We start from the raw sequence: 24525 nt of genomic DNA on the forward strand, positions 1-24525 counted from the left end.
ATGTTAAATGAAATATGCCAGGAACAGTAAGACAAATATCACATGTTCTCACTCATATGTGGGAGGTAAAAATAAGTAGATTTCATGGAGGTAGAGAGTAGAATGATGGTTACCAGAGATTGAGAATGGTAGGGGGGAGGAGGGATAAAAAGTGAATGGTTAGTGGGTATGAAAATATAGTTATTTAAAACTGCATTAGTTATATAGAAAAAATAAGACCTAGTGTTCAGTAGCACAATAGGGCAACTATAATTAACGGTAATGTATTATATATTTCAAAATACCTGAAAATGTGGAACGGGAATGTTCTTAACACAAAGAAATGATAAATGCTTGAGGTGATTGATAGCCCAATTATCCTGATCTGATCATTACGCATTGTATGCCTTGTATCAAAATATCACATACACCCCATAAATATGCACTGTGTTCATAATAACTAAAGATAAAAAAATTAAAAATAAATAAAAATAAGTTTGATTTATGGAGTACCATTTGGGTGAACTGAAGCTAGATGCTGTTGATTAAATCCCAAAGCCAGTGCTCTCCAACCCTCATTTCCACCCTCATTTCCAACCCCTCTTTCTTTCCCTCCTTACAAGATTGAAGTTCAGAATCACCAAACAAGACAAGGGGGCACACCCGTCCATACTCCCACTTTCTTCAGGCCTGGATGTAGGATTGTTCAAGTTGTGAAAAACATACTCAAAATGTTTTACTGAAGGAAGGGCATTTTTCATAAAGGCAGATGGGTTTGCAGTGGCTGTTTGAACTAGACCTAGAATCTGAGGCAGCAGGGTACATAAAGATCAAACACTGCATTAAGCTATCCCACTGCATAAGCTATTTGTTTTTATGTTGGGCCCTTTAGTAAGTTGCATTTACCTTTACTAGCTTATTATTTGGTTCCCTTAAGCAACGATTTGCTAACTCCCACTCCCAATGTCATAAAACGATTTAACATAGGAGCTCAAAAATTTTCACTCACTCGTAGGCCATAATTAATATACTAGGGGAAATGGCCCAGTTGCTAAATGAATAAAGGGCAAAAAGAGAACATTAGGTTTGGCAGAGCAGCATTAACTTATTCAAACTATACAGTTTCTTTCTACATCCATGTTTGCATATCTATTTCATAACCTCATTCCTCACTCAACATTTCTTAATGCCTAATAACTGGATACATTAACTGAGCAAGCCCTATATATAAAGTATAAATCATTTTAAAACTATACTGTGCCTTGGTTATAATACTTTGAGAAAATTTTTCTTCCCAATTGTTTTTCCATTTCATAAATGGTACTTTATGTGGGTCACTTGTACAAGAGAAATAAACTGCTGTTTCATTTAATCAAAATTTTATATCATCATGACAAAGTCCCTCTCTAATACATTAACTAATATAAAGCATTGCTTTTGGGAAATTCCATTTTCCAGTTACTGATGCAGAAGAAACAATTAGAAGCTCATAAGACACAAGTTATCTAGAAGTCTCATTTATAATTAATTAAACTAATAAGCCATTTGTTAAACTCCTACAACATTCAAGGTAAGAATTCAGGCACTGTGCTTGGTGTGGAAAGCTAAAAGGATTTAATTGCTGCCTGCAGAGTTTGCAGACTACTAGGAAAAGTCTGAGGCCAGTTAATGGGAATAATAATTGGTCCTAGGTAAAAGGAGAAACTGATGAGATGGGAACTGATCCTAACTGCCAAAGGAAGAATTGAAAATAACAGTCTACACTATCCCATAAAGTAACCTTGGGCTCAAACAGTGGGGCACACCATCGAAGTCAGTTCAAGAATCAAACATACAGTGTTAAAAGCCTACTTAGAATCCTGTTCCAGTAATCTTTGGTCAAGCATCAAAGAAAGGCTATGTTCTGTAAAAATATACATGAGATGGCAACCTCATGGATATGCTAGTGTCCAGATTCATTTGAAGAGCTTGTATCATATGCCTACTGAGAGGGTGTTAAAAGTCCAATTAACTCTCAAGATTAAATACTCCCAAGACTCAAGGAAAAGGGAACTAAGTTGTCTTAAGAGTCACAACAGCATGGTGTAAATGTTAAGAGGATGGGTCTGGAATCACATCTTTGCTCAAATCCCACCTCCATGACTTACTAGCTGTTGGTCAAGTGACATAACCTCTCTAAATCTCAGAGTACCCACCTGTAAAATGAGAATAACAGCACCTTCCTCATTGGAAGGGTTGCTGTGAGCATTAAATGAGACAATGTATTTAAAAGGCTTGCACAGTGTATAATACATATTAACCCCTGGTATATTTTAGCAGTTATTATCATTACTATTACACGCCAAACATGGTACTAGATGCTTTTACATATGGGTTAAATGCCCAATAATAACACCATAAAACAGGGAGTCTTATTACCATCTTTTAAAGTGAGGAAACTGAGGCACAGAATAGTTACATGACTTTTTCAATGTCACATCTGGTGATTGGTAGGTCAGGCAGTGTTACTCTAGAGCACAAGCTCTAAAACACCTTAGCACATGTCTATCAACCCTTTGCACATAGGCTATAATTATTTTTCTCCAGTTCATCACTTGTATTTTAACTTAACGGTGTTCCCCACTCTGCTTTCTTGTAATATAAAGTTTTAATTTTTATGCATTCAGATTTGTATTTTATGTTTTTGATTTTCTTGTCATGCTTAATTATGCCTACTTCAAACTATAACACTTGTCACTCCTCATGTTTGGTGTGTGCGTGTGTGTGTCTTGTTTTGTTTTGTTTTGAGATAGGGTCTCGCTCTGTCACCCAGGTTGGAGTGCAGTGGCATGATCTCGGCTCACTGCAGCCTCTGCCTCCAGGGTTTAAGTGATTCTCCTGCCTCAACCTCCCAAGTAGCTAGGACTACAGGCATGCACCACCATGCCTGGCTGATTTTTGTATTTTTAGTAGAGATGGGGTTTCACCATGTTGGCCAAGCTAGTCTTGAAATTCTGGCCTCAAGTGATCCACCTACCATGGCCCTCAAAGTGGTGGGACTAGAGGCGTGAGTCACTGCACTCGGCCTCGTGTTTTTATTTTATTTTTGTGCCTTATTATTTGTTATTGTGATCCATGTGGAGTTAATTTGGGTGTAATGTATGAGGGAGGAATCCAGCCTTTTCTACAAATGGATTAGCCTATTATCTCTTCATCATTTAATTGAACAGTTCAGTTTTCCTCACTGATTTGCATTGCTTCATATACTAACATGACCACATATTTGTATTATTTTATAGATTCTATACTACTTTGTTAATTTCTGTGTATATTTTCAGACTTATAAAAAATTGCATCAATATCACACAAAAAATTTCCATATACCCTTCATTCAGACACCACTTCCAAATGTTCTCATCTTACATAACTTTGGGCTAATTATGAATAAAGGGGTACAATGTTTCTATCTGAGTGCTGAGATTTGGGAAACTTTTCATATTTTTCTTTATACTCTTTTGTTGTTTCATTTTTTAAAAAAACCTACGGAACATATTTTACTTTAAAAAAGAATAAAGTTTTTTCAATAAGCAGGTAAAAATAAAATTTGATTAACTTCCAAAAACTAGCTGGTACAGGTGGTATGCTGTAGGAGTCTGAATGAGAAAGACAAGTATGTTTTAATGCAATAATGAGTTTTAAGTTTAGCCTAACAAGAATGTATGGGATATAGACAGGCAGAAAAGAGACAAGCCAAGTGTTTACAGTGAGGAAAATGGCATAAGCCAAAAAACTGAAATAGGAATGAATATAACTCGTGAAGATCAAAATGAGAAAAGAGTCTAGGGGCTTAAAAAGGTGAATACTGGGGAGGAAAAAAGAGTTAAGTACATTGTGAAAGACCTTCAAATCTAAGGTAAGGAATATGAATTTTGTCCTCCAGCCAGAAAAGAAGCCAAGAAGTTATAGGCAAGGTGCAATTACTGTATTTATTAATATTTATCCAACAACTATTCACTTAGTGCCCACTATGTTCCACATACTGTTACAGTCCAGGAATAGTGACCAAAACAATAATCCTCACGAATAAAACATGCTAGTTATGTTTTACAGATTTATGGGTTTTTGTAGATTTTTGGGTTGGCTGTGGGACTAAATGGGACAAGGTGATAAGGGAAGTGTCACTTAGGAGATAGAAGAGATAGAATTTGAGCTGAACCTTGAACATTTGAGTCAGGTAGAGAGACAGTGGGAAGGTATTTTAGAAAAGAGACAATAGGAAAGAGAAGCATTGGATGGGAGCAGATATGCTCACAAGGTGTTTGAAAGCCTATGAGGGCACCCATTTAACTGGAATAAAGGGTTTGTAGAAGAAAATGAGGTTAGCTGTGTAGACAACAGTCAAATTGCTAAGGGTCTTGAAAGCCAGATCAAAATTTTATTGCTCTACACTCTATATAAATGGACCTGTAGGCAATGAAAGCCATCAATCATTGAATTCAGAATGACCTGTAATAGCCATGTTTCAGTAAGTCAGACAGAGTAGCAGGGTGAAAAATATTGTGACAAAGAGTGGGGGTGGGATTGAAAGAGGAAGACCAAAGACTATTTAGAGCATTACTGTCATATAATCCAGACAGGCAATGAAAAGAACACGGCCTTGCAAGACAGCTGAAGGGATGGATATGGGAGATGTTTCAAAGGCAGCATCCATGGGTCTTAATGACTACCGAGATGGTCTGGGTAAAGATGAATCAGACATATATTTCAAAGCACTAACATTGCCAGGGGTAAGTAGTAAGTGGTGATGAGGGTTTGAGAGATGGGTGGGTTTAAAAAATACAAAGTTATAGAAGACTGAAAAAATGTATATAGTCTGGTACCCATTTAATATATTGAATTATATAATAAATATCTGCTACTAGTGTTGATGGAAGGAACTACAACCTACCTATTTATAGAATGACAGCTCTCAAATAATATCTAAAAAAATCATTATATTACTTTTCATCAGATCTCCTTGAGTCATTTCTGTAGGGGAGATCTTGTGTGACAGCAAATTTAGTCTAATGGGCCTTCAATAATAATCCATGTGACAGATTATGAAAATAAAGCCATGACATCACCAGGGCTTCCCAATTTACATAGAAAGGCAAGCTTCTTGATAACTTATATCCTATGTAAGTATCTTACTCAAAAATACTCATGACAATCTAGGGACTTTTTGTATTGAGGGACTGGGGCTTTTCCTAGTCTTCTATGGCACATAAGAATGTTGAGAACTAATTCCAGTTTCTAGGAAAGGTAAAAAATTATACAAAATAAGAAATGCATGAAGCCCATACTCTATGCCAGCACAATGTCAGGTACTGTCCACAGGTTAGGTTATAATAATCTCAAAACAAGACTGGGTAGAATTATTTGTGCCCCATTCCCAGATAAGAAAGCAGAGTCACAGAAGTTAATTAACTTGCTATGGTCATGTGGCGAGTGACACAAAGTCAGGAATTCATCTCGGGCTGCTATTTCTGCCATTGAATCTACCTTGAAGGTATGGACTCAGATCTGGAAGGGACCTTGAAAAGTCCTTGCTTCCTACTTTTTGCTAGGCCCACAATGAAACCAAGAAGAAAATAAAGATCTCTCTTATTTCAAAAGTGGGCTGAAAAGCTACACTGAAGATCAAGCAAAACTGTCTTTTACACCCAGCAAGAAGTGCCATTTGAGCCTCCACTGAGCAGTGAGAAGCAGAGCTTTTTTCTCTAGCCCACATTTCCTACTCACCTCCAGATGTAAAACTGATGGGGGTGGTAAGGGTTAGTTACCACAGAAATAAAAGCATTTACGCAGTCATAACGTGTCCCATCACACTCAAACATGTGGCATTTTAATTTCTCCTGTGAAATACCAACCATAGACTTCTCTCATAACACAGATAGGAGGCCTAACACTCAACTGTTTTAGGAAAGCAGAGGAAAAAAACATTCTCCTTAAGCAGGAATCAAAAATCAATGGCAACTGATAGGGCAAGCTGTACATAGAACAGTTTTTTCTCCTAGATTACTCAGTAAGAATATTTTATCTACAAGAAAAATATAAAACATATGTAAAATTAAAAAAATTAAAGTATTTAAGATATTAACCAAAAAAGATCCATCTTCTTCCTCTCTTTGATTACAATACTGCAGTTTTGCCTAGATGAAACTCTAAACTAAATCTGAAATGACATTTTTACTCTAAGCCCATATTTTTACTTCCTTTCAGCATTTGCCTTTTAAGCTAAAAAGTCTCTCATTCTTACTTGGTATAATGAATTTCTTGCTAAGTAATTAAAAACCAATTGTGTTTAAACCTTTTGAGATACTTGGTTTTACACTGTGTAACTCAGGATTTGGTTTCCAAAACCTCAAATTTAGCATCTCAAGAAAGAATAGTATCTATGGCATGTATGAAAAAATGTTTTGAAATGAAGTGATGGGCATTTAAAAATAGAATTCAGAGAGTGCACAGCTCCCTCTCCTCTTTTGTTCACTGGGGGAGGAGAATGACACATCTGCATTATGCTGCCAGAAGGCTGTTGCCATGATTCTGTTGAGTTTCACAAGGGTGAAGGGAGATACAAAGACTACTCATAATTACGGCATAGCCACTGTGAACATGCAAGCAGTGCCCAACTGACATATGCAAATTAGAAATGGAAATGACTAGCACACCTTGCTACCACCTCATCACTAGAGTCTTCCTTTCCTGCTCCCACTCCCTACAGCGCTGAATATTCTACTATACTTCTAAACATCACAGGCCCAGCCCAACTGTCAGAACTTTAATTCAGCACCAGTGTCCTTTCTCATGGCCACTCTTAGGGTAGCTTTGGCTAAATTTCAGATTTCAAGAACACTCAGGAATCAGAGGGACATAAAGAACGTGGAATTCTGTGGACTAGCCTTGAAGCCTAATATCCATTTGTAATGCTTTCCTTCTAAGAAAAGCTATCTCAAAATTCAAGTAATTAAATTACAAATGAAATGGTGGAAGATGAAGCAATGCCTCATTAATTGCAGTTGTTGGCAAAATCATAACTGGGGTAAGGGAATTAGAGGGGAAAATCACACAGAATGACTTTAAATATATTTTTTAAACCTCAAATGAATGTTCTGAAAAGCAACTCATTCCAAAACAAACCAATGTCATTGTTATAAGCATTCATCATCAGTAGGAGGAACATATCTTTTTCAGTGTTCATGAAACTACTGCTGTGTCATGATCCACTTAGGCAGACATTTAAAATTTAGTCAATGGGCAGATGGTATCTCTTTACAAATTCTTCAAGTTAGCAGTTACAGGCTTCAACTATGCTGTGGTAGTTAGGAAGATGGGTCACCAGGACCTCTTTCAAGGAAGATCTTGCTGCTGATCTTCAGAGAATGTGGCCAGCAGACAGTCTCCTGCTGTCAGCTTCCGCAGAGAGCCATTTCACCTGGAGTATGCCCCTCCCAGGGCAACTGGCCTCCAGGGGGTGAGCTAAGCAGGCAACACTTGACTCTACCAGGTTGGCCAATCTTTGTCAGGCCCGTATCGCAGCATGACTTCTCCCTCTGCCCAATCCTGCTTTCCTCTCCCTTCCTTTCACATGCGTCTATTTCTAATAAACATCTTGCACTCCAAACTGTCTCAGTGTTTGCATCCAGAGAACACAACCTGCTTATGACATGTCTTTTTCATTTGCATTCTCACTTCATTTTACTGCAAATCTCAGGAATATGCTTGTGTAGGTCCAAATCTTGGGATTATCATGATACTTAAAGAGCATGCTTCTCAAGGTCTAGACTTCACTTTATTTAATGAAAGGAAGGAATATAGGTAATTTCTCCCTGCATTATCCCACATGGTACACAGAAGAGGATATGATTATTGTCAGTAAGTTCTTTTCTCTATGAAAATTGCCTATGAAACCATAAGTACAAAAATAGCACATATTCAGGCATGTATTCATACAATATTATTGATTATTGAGCAACTCCTACATACAAGACACTGGTGAAAAAAGCAGTGAAAAAGCTCCTGCTCCAGCGGAGTTTGCATTCCAGTGGTTGCGACAGAAAAAATAAATCAGTAATTAATAAATATAATGCAACACCAGGGTCTGTGAGGAAAAATAAAGTAGGGTGGGTGAGAGGACAGAGAATGATTGGGGAAGCATCTTATTGTTTTAAAACCATAGACAGGGAGAAAATGCTGCAATCCACACACGGCTGGGCTTGCACAGTCACATATACATTTAGAAAGTCACTTTCCTTGACAGTATGTATCGTTTTTGTTCTAGTGAAGAATTCATCATGCTCAACTTTCCTAAAATAATATTTCCTCTGCATTGTGAGTCCACCTGCTGCATGAGACATAAAATCTTAAATCTATGATACTAACCTATATAGCAATTTTGTCTTGGGGAAAGAGCAGCCCAAACCATCATAAGCTGTAGTCAGACACAGCTGTCTCAGGCAGATGGCTTTAGTGGGCAATATCATGAGCTTGCCAGGTTTTTTAAAATATGAAAGGTTTTCTGCCTCATTAGTACTCCATGGTTGACCATCCACAAACACCTGGTGTTCACTCTTCTTCCTCTTGTGGAAATACAACTATACATAGTCTTAGCTCTAAAGGAGTTATGTTATATAATTTTTGTCCAAAGAATCTAATACTTAGATAATTTACAAAAACACCATTTGGAAAAACCCTTCCTCATGTAGTTTGCGATGAAAAATTGAAATCAGGACCAATAAGGAATTGGTGTAGTGGCAGAAGCAAATTAATTTACTTTGCTCCTTCTCAGTACTCAAACTACTTTGTCCAGAAGGAATCCCAGGTGGCCTTCACAGTTCTCTGTTTACACCATCAATATAAGAATGAATAACACAAACAACAGTTTCTTTCCAAGAATAACTGTGTGCATCTCTACTTTTATTTTTCTTCTCACACTTGAGGAGCACTTGGTCATCATCATCTCCAACACATACATTAATTAAACACCAACATTACTAATTACAACTTGCTAAAGGCAGGAATCAAAACATATCTACACCTTGTTCAACTCTTGTTATGAGGTAAAGCGGAAAAAGCAATAGACTTGGAGTTTGGAGAAGCAGTTTAAATTCAGGTACTGTGATTTATTAGCTTCTTAAAAGATTAAACTGTCCCAAGGTTATAAATTTCAGTGTTTATATTTGTAAAATGGAGATAACATCTACCCAAATACTTTACAAGGTCAGTAAAGAAATGTGTTTTAAAGTACTTGAAAACTACAAAACGATCTGCAAATGTAAGGTATTGATATAACTGGAGTTTAGATTTAAATTTTAACATATTATTCTGATATATTTTCAATTGATCAATAAAAAATACCTTCATTCATTTAAGAGGTTTTTATTCAGTACCTTCTGTGTTACACTATGGGGAATATTAAAAAGGATAGCTATCTCCGTTATTAAGGAGCTTACAAATCAGATTTCAGACGGGGAAATATGGAGGAAAGATGTGGTTTTGGTTTTTGCCAGTGCTGAGTACTTTCTATGTGACAGATATTATTATAGTGTTTTACATGTAGTAACTCTTTTAATTTTCAAAAACCCTATGACAAAGGTAAAGGTAATATTTTTATCTCATTTACAGCTTAAGAAGATGAGGCACAAGAAGTTTGGAAACTTGCCCAAATCTGGAATCCTAGTAAGTATTAGAGTCAAGTCACACACTGAGGCAAGTTGACCACAACGTTATATTACATCTCAAGTTGGGCAGAAAACACAGACACATATATGCATCATTAATAATAACTAATGAGGATTAATAACACTAAGGCATCAATGAGGATTAATAATACTAAGGCAGTATTGATGCCTTAGTATTATTAATCCTCATTATGATGATAAATACAAAGATCATCCTGGGGAGGGGTAGTCAAGGAAATCTTCATGATATGAAACCAAAACTAGATCCAAACTTGTCTTGAGGATTCAGATAAGAAAAATTAAATAAAGGACTAATAGAGCATTACTTTCCATATGTACTTTTTGAGGGTACAATAGGTATATAACCTTGATTAATATATAACATATTATATAATATATAAAATATTATAACATATTATATAATATACAAAATATTATAGCATATAATATATATTATTTATATATTATTTAATTAATTTAACATATATTTATATAACATATTTATTATATATTAATATATTTATAATAATTATATATTAATATATATTGTTTATAATATATAAATATATTAGTTTATAATATATAAATATATTATTATATATTATTTATATATAATATATTAATATATTATGTATTACTTATATATAATATATTGTATATTATTTATAATATATATATTATTTACATATATTATAATATATTATAAATATATTTATATATTATAAATAATATATAGATATATAATATATATGGTGAATGTAAAAATATCATATATATCTGAACTATCTCATTGTATATGTACTTTTATAGACTAGATTTATTTCATAATTAAAACAGACTTAAAGCAATGTCTGATTACTTATTCATATACCTACCAGTCTTAATCCATTTTATTTAAAGAGCTACAATTTAAATATTTTCCTATAATCAAGATCATTAAATCTTGGCCTATTAAAATGGAAAATAACTTGAAATAGAATACTTGATGTCTTTTCATAATAAAAAATGTCACCAGGCAAATATTTTCAGTCTGCATGAGTAGCACTATGTCAATTTTCCATGATACAGACAGGAGGCTGCCTCACTCACTCCTCTGGATTTTTATATTTGCTATAATTATAACATTTTATATATAGGAAAGCAATTTTGAGAGCTACTTTTCAAACAGCATACAAAACAATGGCCAACAACGGTTTCTACTCATTTAAATTTCCAGCAGAACATGTACATTGATTGCTTGTTGGTCCTGCATGTATCTGATGAAACTTACCAAGTGATATGTCTGGGCCTTTAAAACGTTGAGATCAATAAAGTTTTCTTCATTATCTGTCTCTTCTTCCTTAGAAAATAAATTTTTAAAAAATTATTAAAAATTATAATTAAAAAATAATTTCCAGTTTTCACCTATATGCTATACTAAGCTATATTAAGCTTGATATAAAGACTAGTGTAGAAAAGGGTATTTAAAAGCCTAGTGAACATGTGCATAAAGTAGGGCACAATATTATTAACAGTTCATCTGTTTTTTGAGGTTTTGATGGTACTACTACTTAAATAGAACCATTTTTGTAGTCAATAAAGAAAGGAAAAAAACTGGGGGAGGGAAAGGAAGGGAGCCATTGCTATAGAACTACAGATAAATATAAAAACAGGGCAAGAAACAAACCCAAGTGGCTGGCATATTTGGTATAAATAGAGGGAATTAATGGATATTTTTTGAGCAATATAACTGAAATGGACAAAAATGAGAGGCTGACAGAGAATATTCTCATTTGCTCTGACCAATCACATTGATACATATTTTTGACATCTCATCTCTGGGATGTTCAAGCTTGATAAAATAATGGTTACCAGTACTGGCTGGTCCATGGTACTTAAATCTATTAAAAAGGATAGTATAGGTGGATGCCAAGCTAATCCTAATCTGCAGACCAATTGGATGTAGAGGGCAGGGGTAGAAAGTGACCCTTTGAGAGCCAACTCCCTCCCCAATATGCAGTAAATATGGAGTCTGAGCAGGTTCTATGAGCATGTAGGACAAAACACGAGCTCCCCTTTTCTTCATATGTCTTTGTGGTGACAAGTGCCATAGTAAGCAACAAAAATTTAACAAGGATATTTCAACCTTAAGGACACGATAATAAAGCCAATGGAACTGGGTCCTCAAGTCATGATTTTATAAGGAAAAAAGAGAATGTCAGTTGGTGAACACTTCCATATGTAGAACTATACAAAGCTGTAGTAGATTTCAAAGATAATTCTTAACTTCAACAATTTATAAATATGTAAGATACTGGTTCTCCAAGTATGGTTCTGAGAGCAGCAGTATCAGCATCACCTAGGTACTTCTCAGAATGCAAATTCTAAGGCTCTATCCCATATCTCCTCAGAAACTATGGGGGTTGGCCGGGCGCGATGGCTCACGCCTGTAATCCCAGCACTTTGGGAGGCCGAGGCAGGCGGATCACGAGGTCAACCTGGCTAACACAGTGAAACCCTGTCTCTACTAAAAATACAAAAAATTAGCCGGGCGTGGTGGCGGGTGCCTGTAGTCCCAGCTACACGGGAGGCTGAGGCAGGAGAATAGCATGAACCCAGGAGGCGGAGCTTGCAATGAGCCGAGATTGGGCCACTGCACTCCAGCCTGGGCGACAGAGCGAGACTCCGTCTCAAAAGAAAAAAAAAAAAAAAGCAACTATAGGGGTAGGGCAACTAAGGTAAGCTATGAGAACTATGCTAAACCTTGGAAAACCAGAAAGATTTTAGTAAAATAGGAAACAACATAAATGTAGATTCTATACACTCAAGTGATATTTACTTTTTTTAGAGTGGGGTAGTAGGACAGAAGTGCAGACAAAAGTGATCACTTTATATCTTAAAACTGAAGCAGAGGTATACACTTTTGACAAATGGCTTAGTCTAGTCTATGTTTGCACTAGTAAGAGTCTACTTAACAACCAGAGTAAATGATTCAAATGTCAATGACTCAATGCTCATGGGAGAAGAGACAAGTTTATAATGCTTTTACAATAACCTGATCAGTACTGTTTACATAAGCAATCAATAGATACTTCTTAAACTATACTGGACTGAACACTAATAGGTAAAAAGCTTTAATAGTAGTTACTAGAATGAATCAGCAACCAATATATGGTGCTGTTTCTCCTACAGCCAGGATTTACAGGTCCAGGAATCAAGGGGTGGAAATGGAGTGGAACCACTTGCTATTACCCCTAGTAGCCCACTAGCAAAATTCTTGCTTCCTGTTCCCATAACCTTATGCTTTGCTGGCCTAGAGGTCTTAGTTCCAAAAGGAAGAATTCTTCAACCAGAAGATACAACAATGATTTAATTGAACAGAAATTAAGACTGCTACCAGGCCACTTTGGGCTCCTCATACCTCTGAATCAACATGGCAAAGAAGGCAATTACTGTACTGGCTGGCATGATTGATCCTATTAACAGGACACTGGACTACTCCAAAATGGAAGGAAGAGTATTCTAAAATACAGGAGATCCTTTAAGGCATGGTATTACCATGCCCTGTGACTAAAAATCAACAGAAAACTACAACAACCAAATCCAGGCAGGTCTACTTAATGGCCCAGACACTTCAGGAAATAAAGGTCTGAGTCACCCCACCAGGTAAAGAACTGAAACTAGCTGAGGTGCTTACTGAAGGCAAGGGGAATACAGAATAGGTAGTGAAAGATGGTAGTTATAAACACAAACTACAAGCATGTGACCAGTTACAGAAATGAGAATTGTGATTGTTATGAATATTTCCTAATTGTTATGAATATATTCGTATGTATTTTTGTTTTCTTTACTCTTATTCCCTTATCATGTAACATAGACGTACTGACTTTATATCACAGTATTTAAGTATTATTACTTTTAATATTATAATATTTAAGTGATATCAGGGAGAAGAGTAAATATCACTTATGGACTTTATCTCCTCTTGTTGAGAAGGAATTAGAGCAACATCTGTTGTATGCAGAGCAGTTACATTCTATTAGATGAAATTATAACCATGCTATGTATGGTCTTTATTTGAAGATTATGGTTTAAGAAGATGTACATGGATGGTAAGTTGACAAGGGGTCGACTTTTGATGGTAAATTTTATGTGTCAATTTGACTGAGCCACAAGGTGCCTTGGTGTTGGTTAAACATTATTCAGAGTGTGTCTATGAGCGTGTTTCTGGATGCGAAAAATAATTGAATCAGTAGACTGAGTAAAGCAGGTTGCTATCACCAATGCAGATGGGCTTTATTCAATCCACTGAAGGGCTGAATAGAACAAAAAAGCTGAGAAAGAGAATGTATTATCTTTGCCTCATTGTCACTAAAGACATTAGTCTTCTCTTGCCTTCTGACTCAGACTGAAACAAACTACCAGCTCAGCTCTCCTGGTCCTCAGGTCTTCAGACTCAAACTGGGACTACCATCAGCTCTTCTGGGTCTCCGGCTTGATAGCTGTGGATCTTGGGACTTCCCCGCCTCCAGAACCATGTGAGCCAATTCCTTAGTCTTTTTCTATATGTGTGTGTGTGTGTGTACCTCCTATTGGTTCTATTCCTCTGAAGAACTCAAACTAATTCATAGAAAAAGGATTAAGTTACTAAGTATTAAGAGAGCATTCAAGAGGAATTCAAATGTACACAGGCTTAGAAAATTGTTTTGTAAACTATTAGAATACAATAGGATTCTAATCTCAGTAATTCAGAAGGCACTCAAAAATTTCCTACTATTTGTCTAATATGCCTTCTTAATTCTGACTGCCAATTACTATGGATATGATTACATACAATAGGTGGGAATATTTTGTGTTATGACCCCAACATATTTATAAAAATAATTATTAATGTGTCCTAGCTTGATATGGGCAGTTCAAAATTAAAAGTTTCTAGTTTCTAGATGATTATAGCAGAACTTTGACTGTCAGAAATAATCTTTTTTTTTTTTTTTTTTTTTGAGACAGAGTCTCACTCTGTTGCCCAGGCCGGACTGCAGTGGTGCAATGTTGGCTCACTGCAACCTCCACCTCCCGGGTTCAAGCAATTCTCTTGCCTCAGTCTCCTGAGTAGCTGGGACTACAGGCACACACCACCACGCCTGTCTAATTTTTGTATTTTTGTAGAGACGGGGTTTCACCATGTTAGCCAGGCTAATCTCAAACTCCTACCCTCAAGTGATCTGCCCACCCCAGCCTCCCAAAGTGCTGGAATTACAGGTGTAAACCACCACACCTGGCCAACCTTTACCATCCTTGAGCAACGCCACAAACTCAGACAACAGAATCATGTTATCCCACCATCAAAAGGCTTCTTGGTGATGACCCAGTCCTCCTTAAAGAGAGGAGTAGAAGTAAAAGAGGGCTCCTTAGAATAATATGATGACAATAAAGAAGAAAAGAAATTCAAGAGACTTGATGCAAGGGAATGAATAGCCTCAGGGCCAACCCCTTTGAGGAAGGCCTTCAGTTTGCTCTTATGATAGTAGAAGGTCTTTACCTCATGGCTGGGAAGAAATGTGTGAAGAGGCTGCTTTCCAGTATATTTCTCTAAATTCACACCCCCAATAATGGTGCCTTGAACTTTAAAGGGTTCCTAGCTTTAAAATGAGCTATAGTTTCTAAATGTTATACAACGATGTGCTGACAGTTTGATTTTATGGTCAAATATTTAATGAGTATGTACTATGCACCAGGCCCTGCACAATAAGCTGGAGACACAACAATAAGAAAAATTACACATGGTTTCTGCGCTTGCAGATATTTTTCTCCTGACTAGTGGGTTTGTTTTTTATTCCTCAGACTAGCAGTTCTTAGTTATATGCCTTTGAAGTTAAATGTTAATGTACTAGAACCAGGTATCTGTTCATAAACTATTCATAACTATTAAATAGTTATTAAGATGACAAGATGAGGGAATAAATAAGGTGAACAACTAGGAATATATGAGTACTTAATTTCTGAGCTTGAATGGAAAGATCTGTTACACAAAGAATAAAGCCTAAACTACTTTTCATGCCCAAAACAATCTGAACTTGGTCTATCTTCCCAGTTAATCTTATGCCACCCTCCCCCTCACTTAGGAGCTCTGGCCCCAGTAGTTTCCTCTAAGTTCCTTGATCATGCTAAGTTTCTTTCTGCCTTCAAAGCTTTGGCACATGCTACACAGTCAGGGCCTTGGCCACTGCCTGCTACATAACAAGTGCTCAATAAGTATATGCAGAATGAATGAATATATCTTTGTCTTGACTTTTAAAATCCATCACATTAAAAAATATCTTTTAAACTGATAAGTTTTACAATGGTCTTTTTCCTTCTGTAAATGACAGTCATCTTTTTTTACATATATTAAATAATGTTTATTTACATTGCTGTTAAAAATACATGTTGAAAACCTTAAAAATACAAAGCATAGAAAACAATCATCCATAATTCTCCTACCCATAATTAATGCTAATATATTTATTTTTAACATATTTTACATAGTTAATGTTATAACAACATAAAATTTGGAATCATCTCAGTTAATTTTATAGCATGTAGTATAAGTTACATTCCCATGTCAGTAACTTTGTATTTTTCTTTGTAAACTTTGTAAACATTTTTTGTAGAGACAGGGTCTTGCTCTGTCACCCAGGCTGTAGTGGAGTGGCATGATCACAGCTTACTGCACTTTCAAACTCTTGGGCTCAAGCGATCTTCCCACCTCAGCCTCCTGAGTAGTTAGGACTACAGGCATGCACCACCATGCCTGGCATTTTTTTCTTTTTGGTAGAGATGAGGACTCACTATAATGCCCAGGATGGTCTCAAATTCCTGGCCTGAAGCAATCACCATGCCTGGCATTTTTTTCTTTTTTCCTTTTGGTAGAGATGAGGACTCACTCTATTGCCCAGGTTAGTCTCAAACTCCTGGCCTGAAGCAATCCTCCCACCGCCTCCCAAAGTGCTGGGATTACAGGTATGAGCCAGCATGCCCACCCAACAATTTTCAATGGTGATATAGTTTGGATATATGTCCCCTCCTCTGTCTCTGGTCCTTCTCCCCTCCTCTGCTTCTTCTCTGGCCATGTGAGGTGCCTGCTCCCACTTTGTCTTACCATGATTGTAAGCTTCCTGAGGCCCTCACCAGAAGCAGATGCTGATGCTACATTTCTTGTATGGTCTGCAAAACTGTGAGCCAAAATAAACTTCTTTTCTTTATAACTTACCCAGCACCTCAAGTATTCCTTTACAGCAACACAAAATGGACTAATACAAATGGCTATATAATACTCTATTCAGATAGCATCTAATCTATTTAATAGTTATTTTTCAGCATTTGCTATTAAAATTATGCAGTGATTAAAACCTCCATAGCATATACTAACTTAAATACTAACCTCAATGCCAAACTTCAATTACTTACTTAAACTAATTATCTATTGATTTTAAAAATCACCTAAAAATTTTAATTGGTTTATGACAGCAAAATATAGTTGACCCTTGAACAACACGGGTTTGAACTGCATGGGTCCACTTAAATACAAATTTTCTTTCATTTCTGCCACCCCTGAGACAGCAAGACCAACCCTTCCTCTTGCTCTTTTTCCTTAGGCTACTCAATATGAAGACAGGGAAGATACTTTTATGATTATCTACTTCCACTTAATAGTATGTATGTTTTCTCTCCCTTATGGCTTGCTTAGTAACATTTTCTTTTCTCTAGCTTACTTTTAGTGTAAGAATACAGTATATAATACATATACAAAATATGTGTTAACTCTTTATGTTATTGGTAAGGCTTCAAGTCAACAGTAGGCTATTAGTAAAGTTTTTGGGAGTCCAGAGTTATATGTGGATATTCAACTGTGTGGGGGCCGATGCCCATAACCCCCACATTGCTCAAGGGTCAGCTGTATACTATAAAGTTTTTTTTTCTTCCCCCAACCATTTCTGCTTCAAATCACATGCACACTTCCTAAAATACCAAGGTCAATCTAATTCTAGTTCTGAGAATTATCTTGAGAAAAAGTTATTCTGTCTCTGTCATCTTTAGCTGCACACTATGGATGGCATGTAAAACATGTAAAAAGGTGCAGATTCTGCCAAACAACTTAAATAATGTTGATCATTTAAAAGCATTAAAAAATTCCTACTCATCCTAATTGTAGATGAATAAAGAATTCCTTAGAAATGAATGGTATGCGTATAAAGCAGAATTTATTAATCCTAAATTCTTTTGTTCTGTTTTAAATTCTTTATTAGTCACAGTCTATTTAACATCATGAATGGTTAATAAAGTATTTACTCATATAACTAGTGGTATATATTTCCCTGAACAGTTCAAGAACCTCTGCTAAAATTCAGACTTCAATCATTAGAGAATACAAACATTAACTTAACCAAAGGTCTAAATGATGATACTCAGCACTGTAGTTAAAAGCTTTTCTTCTTTAGAAACAATGAAATAAAATATATTCCAGATAATGGAAGTCTGGGGGAAATTAAGAGAATGGGAAGTGGCCGAAAGGTGAAAATGAACAGAAAATTCAGCTACACACATACCACAAATTCTTCATCCACTTTATTTAATGTTAATTCTGCATCATCTTCTGCAACACTTTCTTCTTCTAATTCTTCTACTGGGTATATTGGCCTAAAATAATAAGATTAAACATGAGGTGATAATTTTAATATTTAGTAAGACAAAAAAATCATAATGCAAATATCATGTCCTCTATGCCAGGTTTTGTCCTTTTTCACTCCGCTTCCATAATCACTGTTAAATGTTTCATGTATTTTTCCTAAAACTTTCTATGTAAAAAGCAAAAGTGTTTATCTCCAAATTTATAAAAAATGAGATGATACTATGCATGGTGTTATCCAACTTAATACTTCTCACTAAAACACCATATTTAAATACATATGTATTTCTCATTATTTTTTACATACAAGCACTGTATTTCGTTGAACAATCAATACCATAATTAATGTAATTGGCAGCCTATGACTGAACATAGAGGTTTCTAATTATTTTGCTGGACAATATTGCAAAGATCATCTTTGTACATTTATCATTACACATACCATTTAGAATAAATTTGTTCAAGTGAAATGGCAGGGTAAACAACTTTGTACAGTATTGTTTTGCTATATACTGCCAAAATTGGCTTCCAAACTGTTACCCTAATTTAGACTCCAAACAATACTGAAGGAGAGTGACTCTATCTCCATATATTCACCAATATGATATATAATACAAACTTTAATTTTAGCCAATCAACCAAGTGAAAAAAAATCTCATTCTTGTTTTAACTGCATTTCTTTAGCATGAAAGTGATTGAATATCTTGTCATATTTTAATTGCTTATTTGCACTTCCTTTTTGGTGAAATGTCTATTTATACCATTTACTTTTTGGCTTTTTGTATATTAAGAAAATTAATGTTTTGCCTAACCTCTCAAAAATTGTTCCCGTAGTGTATTACTTATAATCTTGGCTATTCAAGATTGTTACAGTTCTTCTTAGATAGAGTTGGTAACCTTTTCCTGCACAGACCCTAGCTTTAACATCATATATTGGAGGCTTTCTGTCATACCACAACCTCTATACTCCTCTGGTCTTTTAATACTTCTATAGTTTTGCTTTTCATATTTACATCTTTGATCAATCTGAAGTTTATTTTAACATAGGTAATAAGAAGGATTCCAGCTTTCTTCTTATTTCCAAAATCTAATTAGTGATCCTAACATTAAACTTTGAAAAAAATCATTTATTCATCAAGATTAATGACACATTGACACATTTCCTATATTAAAAGTACTTAAATGTATTTGGGCTTATTTATGAAAACATATTTTTTTTCCTTTTTTTAATCCAGTAACAAAGCTAGAGAGAAAACTTGTATTAAAAACTTGTACCTGGCTGGGTGTGATGGCTCACATCTATAATCCCAGCACTTTGGGAGGCCAAGGCAGGTGGACTGTCTGAGACCAGGAGTTTGAGACCAGCCTGGGCAACATGGTGAAACCCTGTCTTGACAAAAAAAATAAAAAATTAGCTGGGAGTGGTGGTGTGCACCTGTAGTCCCAGCTATGCAGGAGGCTGAGGTGGGAGGATCGCTTGAGCCCGGCAGGCAGAGGTTCACTCCAGCCTGGGCGACAGAGTGAGACCCTGTCTTAAAAACGAAAACCCATGCCTAAATCATGTTAAAAAAAAATACAAAAATCAACATTTACTAATATGCAAAATACTGCGAACTAAATCAATCATCTTAAATAATAAATTTCCTAATTTTTCATTAATTAGAATTCGAAAATATCTCAAAGGCAATGTTCTTCTAGGATTCATTTTGACATTTAGATATATAAAAAATTCATCTATATGTAACGTCTGTCTCATTTACATGTTACAGAGCTGACATATTCTCTAATGTTGACTACTTTTCAGCTCCCTCCTTTTATTCCTCATTTAAACATAGTCCTTATAAGTTATCCAAGTCACAGTCTCTTCAATAAATGGTGCTAAAAAACAAAAAAAGAAAAATAAATAGTACTGGGAAAACTGGATATCCACATGCAAAAGAATGAAACTAGACCCTTACCTCTAACCACTTATAAAAACCAACTCAAAATGGATTAAAGACTTAAATATACAATCTGAAACTGAAACTACTAGAGGAAACGTGGAAGAAAACACTTCATGACATTGGTCTGGGCAAGAATTTTTTGGATAAGACCTCAAAAGCACAGGCAACAAAAGCAAAAATAGACAAACGCGATTACATCAAACTTAAGGAAACAATCAAAAGAGTGAAGAGACAACCCACAGAATGGGAGAAAATATTTGCAAACTACCCATCTGACAAGAACTTAACATCCAGTATGTATAAGAAATTCAAGCAACTGAATAGCAAAACAACAACAAAAAAACTAGTCTAATTTTTAAAATGGGCAAAAGATCTTAATAGACATTTCTCAAAAAATACATAGAAACAGCCAACAGATATATGCAAAAATGCTTGACATCACTAATCATCAGGGAAACGCAAATCAAAACCACGATATCATCTCACCCCAGTTAGAATGGCTATTGCCCAACCCCTCGCCCCCCAAAATAACAAAGGCTGCTGAGGATATGGAGCAGGGGTAACCCTTGAACACTACTGGTAGGTATGTAAATTATTAGTACAGACACTATAGCGAACACTACGGAGGTGCCTCAAAAAACTAAAAATAGCACTACTCTATTATCCAACAATCCCACTACTGATTATATATCCAAAAGAAAGGTAATCGGTATGTTAGAGATATCTGCACTCCCATGTTTATTGCAGCACTATTCACAATACTCAAGATATGGAATCTGCCTAAGTATCCATCAAAGGTTGAATAGAAAATGTGGTATATTTTCACAGTGGAATACCATTCAACCATAAAAGAGAATGCAATTCTGTCATTTGTAGCAACCTGTATAAGCATGGAGGACACTTATGTCAAGTGAAATAAGCCAGGCACAGAAAGACAAATATCATAGAAGTAGAGAGTATAATAGTGGTTACCATAGGATGGGAAGGGTAGGGGGAAGGGAGAATAGGGAGAAGTTGGTCAAAGTGGGTGAGTACGAAGTTACAGTTAGGAGGAATAAGTTCTAGTGTTCAATGCACAGCAGGGTGACTACAGTTAACAATATTATATATTAATTAACAATAATATATATTTGAAAATAGCTCATAGAGATTTGGAATTTTCTTGCCACAATAAAATGACAAACGTTTGAAATGATGAATATGTTAATTTCACTAACTTGATCATTGTATATTGTACACATGTATCGAAACATCACATTGTACTCCAAAATTTGCAGTTATGTGCCAATTAAAACTAAAAAATAAATTATCCAAATTACAATACATAGGCCAGGAATAAGATGTGCTGAGAAACAAAGGAAGTGCAAAATAGAATAGTGGTTGAGATATTACACCATAGCTTCTGGTGAATTTAGAATATATTAGTCTATGAATTTAGCAGTTTTTTAAAATGCTAAATAACAGCAGCACATCTCATAACTTATCTTCTCTTGAAATTTAATAAAGTATTATGGACCATGTAGCCATTCTTTATATTGTACTAAATAATAATGTTTGGATTGAAGCATATGAAATTGCCATTTTTTAGTTTAAAAATAGATGAATATGAGTAATTTCATATGGCTTATCCCAATGATAACCTAATTCAAGGAATTTATTAAACTTAACAGGGAGATTATATCTAAAAGAATATAATTGAATATACATTAAAATGTTATTAACAGGGAATAATATATATGTGTGTGTGTGTATTTATATATCTTTCTACAGAAGTTAGTTCTAATTAAAAAAAAAAACACTGCTTACTCGCATTTTACCTGAATAGTGCCTTCTACATTCTAACCTATTAATAATCCCAAACTGCAAAGCATAAAATTTATGTTTTCTAATTATAATCTCTATAAATTGAGTTTCCAAATGTTCTATTTCATCTATATGCTCAATATCTATTAAACATCTAAGATACACCAAGCATTATGCTAACAGAGTACTTGTGAAGATTTCATTATTTCTAGCAAGAATGTCAGAATAGTAAAGAACAATTTTATACCATAGGATAAATATAATATAATAATAAAGCACTGTCAGGTTGGACACAAAAGCAATGAACAATGTCTAGGAGAGTGTCAGGTAGTTTCTTCAGTATTATTCTTGCCCAGTAACTACTAGCAAAGGAGAAAATCCCACTTAAAGTACTGTATTAATTTCCATTTTTCCTTAAATCTGTAGCTTTCAGTTCCCTCTGTGTATATACTATGTTTGTGTGTGTGAACATATGTACAAGAGACTTTAAAAAAAATGTCCAGTATTTACAAAGATATGTAGTCACAGTTAAACCTTTAATAATTACATATTTGAACAGGAAAAGGGCATAATAATATGTAACACATTACTTCAGAATTAGTTTTGAAGACATGAGACATTCTAATTTTGTCTATACTGGCTTTTCTTAATTATCTGTGGCATTTTCAATTTAGAATAGTCAAAAGGAATAATTCTTTTATGTTCAATTGAACAGCTCTGTACCCTCAGAGGCAAATGCTATGCCCATAAAATTACTATTATCAGCGTGGGTAATTTTTTACCTTTTCCAGGTGAAACCAATATATTTCAATGCTTCTTCAGCGAAGCAATCAAGAACATAGCATACATGTTCTCCATAACCTGACTTTAATTTTGAAGGAGGAAAATCTGCAGTTCTTCCCTGAAAAACAAAAGAAAAAACAGGGTATTATTTGTTAGTTATACTCCAAATGTCAAATATTTTAAGCAAAGAACTGCTGAATGGATGTATCACTTTTCTTTCAAATGATTTACAATAACTGTAATTACATTGCTTCATAGAAATCCATTTCAAGTCTTTGTAACCCATTGATACATAAAAATACTCAAAATAAAGACTTTTATTGTTAAAAGTATCAAATTAAAAAGCAATAACATCATAGCAGCAGAACAAATTATTGATCTTATTAGACTGAAAAGAAACCAGTAAAACTATTTAAACAACTATGTTTAAGGACAGAGTGATTCATTTGTCAAAAATTAATAACATTTGTGCCAAAAATATCTTACTGCCTGCCCAGGAAAAGTCAGAAATGAAAAAGTACAACTGCTGTCATTGTCTTAAGTACAAGTTCCCTTTCAGAATATAAAGTGTTTTGCCTTTGTAGGATTTTCTTTTAATTATCATTTTTTAGATCAAGAATTAACCACGCCAAAATTTACCTCTCAGATATATCAAGATTTTTTAAAAAAAATATTACTTTGGGCTAATAAAGAATATATACTGAACATTTTCAGAAGTGACATTAACATTATAATGTAAACTATTTTAAGGAGGTTTTACCTAAAAATAAATTCATATTTACAGAGGAGTCATCTAAATGGCTAGCATTTGTTATTAAATTACCAGTATTAAAATTCATAACTTGAGAACAAGGAAAAAGAAGGGTCGTTTACACTTACAAATGACCGAAGCTCAGATAGTATGTTAGATATTGTTGCATTAGGGTCATCATATTCTTGAGGCTGCTCAAAGGGACGTCCCGCTTTATTAATCAACCAAGCAGCAAGAGTACAAAACATGTAGAACTGTTCGCCAGGGTTGGTAGGCAGTGCAAAATAGTGTCTGTTTCAAAACAAGGAGGAATGGGGGCGGATGTGAAATAATGCAAATAAGTCTATAATAACTAATAGGGCCGAATTCACAATTGTCCAACAATCTTTCTTCCCCTCAAATGGCCATCAAATCAAAAGACCTCGATAATTCACCCTTTGAAGTTTCCAGTAATCCACAGCACTCACATTGAAGTTTTTAAATCAGCAGGATTAGGGCAATTACTACTGTACCCAAAATATTAGATCAAAGACCTTACACCCAGGAAATGTAGTGCATGTTAGAGCACAGAGCATGTAGAATTTTTGCCAAAATGATTTAAGTGTCAGTAATAATATGTAAGTACCTTATGAATGAAAATGGTAATCTGGAAGAACCTCAGAGTTTAAAAAAGACCTCAACGATTACTCGTTATGCGTTTTTACTGTTTCTAACCTATCACCTATGGTGAACATTTGTTTCTATGTTGGCTGCATATTCAATCACCTGAGGAGCTAATAAAAATACTGGTACTTGACCAAACATTGCTTCTTCCCTCATGAATGAATTAAATCAGAACTTCAGTGAAAGTAGGCCCAGTATGGGGTATATTTCAAAAGATTTCTACATGTTTATAAGGTGTAGTCAGGATTAAGAACCTGTGAA

The 24525-nt window shown here is 35.1% G+C and overlaps 1 protein-coding gene across 2 annotated transcripts in view; it reads right to left on the bottom strand.

Moving 5' to 3' along the window:
- The window catches only part of IFT57 (intraflagellar transport 57), a 61713-nt gene that overhangs the window by 34860 nt on the left and 2328 nt on the right, over positions 1–24525 (bottom strand). For both annotated transcript variants that reach the window (XR_002005249.4, XM_019023558.4), the window contains exons 2-5: positions 23730–23892; positions 22850–22968; positions 18242–18332; positions 10948–11016 (exon numbers count right to left, since the gene is read on the bottom strand). Coding sequence is in view for 1 of the 2 variants with exons in the window: in XM_019023558.4 (XP_018879103.1) it covers positions 10948–11016; positions 18242–18332; positions 22850–22968; positions 23730–23892 (442 nt within the window). In the remaining variant the exon portion in view is untranslated. The remainder of the gene's footprint in view (positions 1–10947; positions 11017–18241; positions 18333–22849; positions 22969–23729; positions 23893–24525) is intronic.

Source organism: Gorilla gorilla, chromosome 2 (assembly GCF_029281585.2).
Source record: "Gorilla gorilla gorilla isolate KB3781 chromosome 2, NHGRI_mGorGor1-v2.1_pri, whole genome shotgun sequence".
In the NCBI taxonomy this organism is placed as follows: domain Eukaryota; kingdom Metazoa; phylum Chordata; class Mammalia; order Primates; family Hominidae; genus Gorilla; species Gorilla gorilla.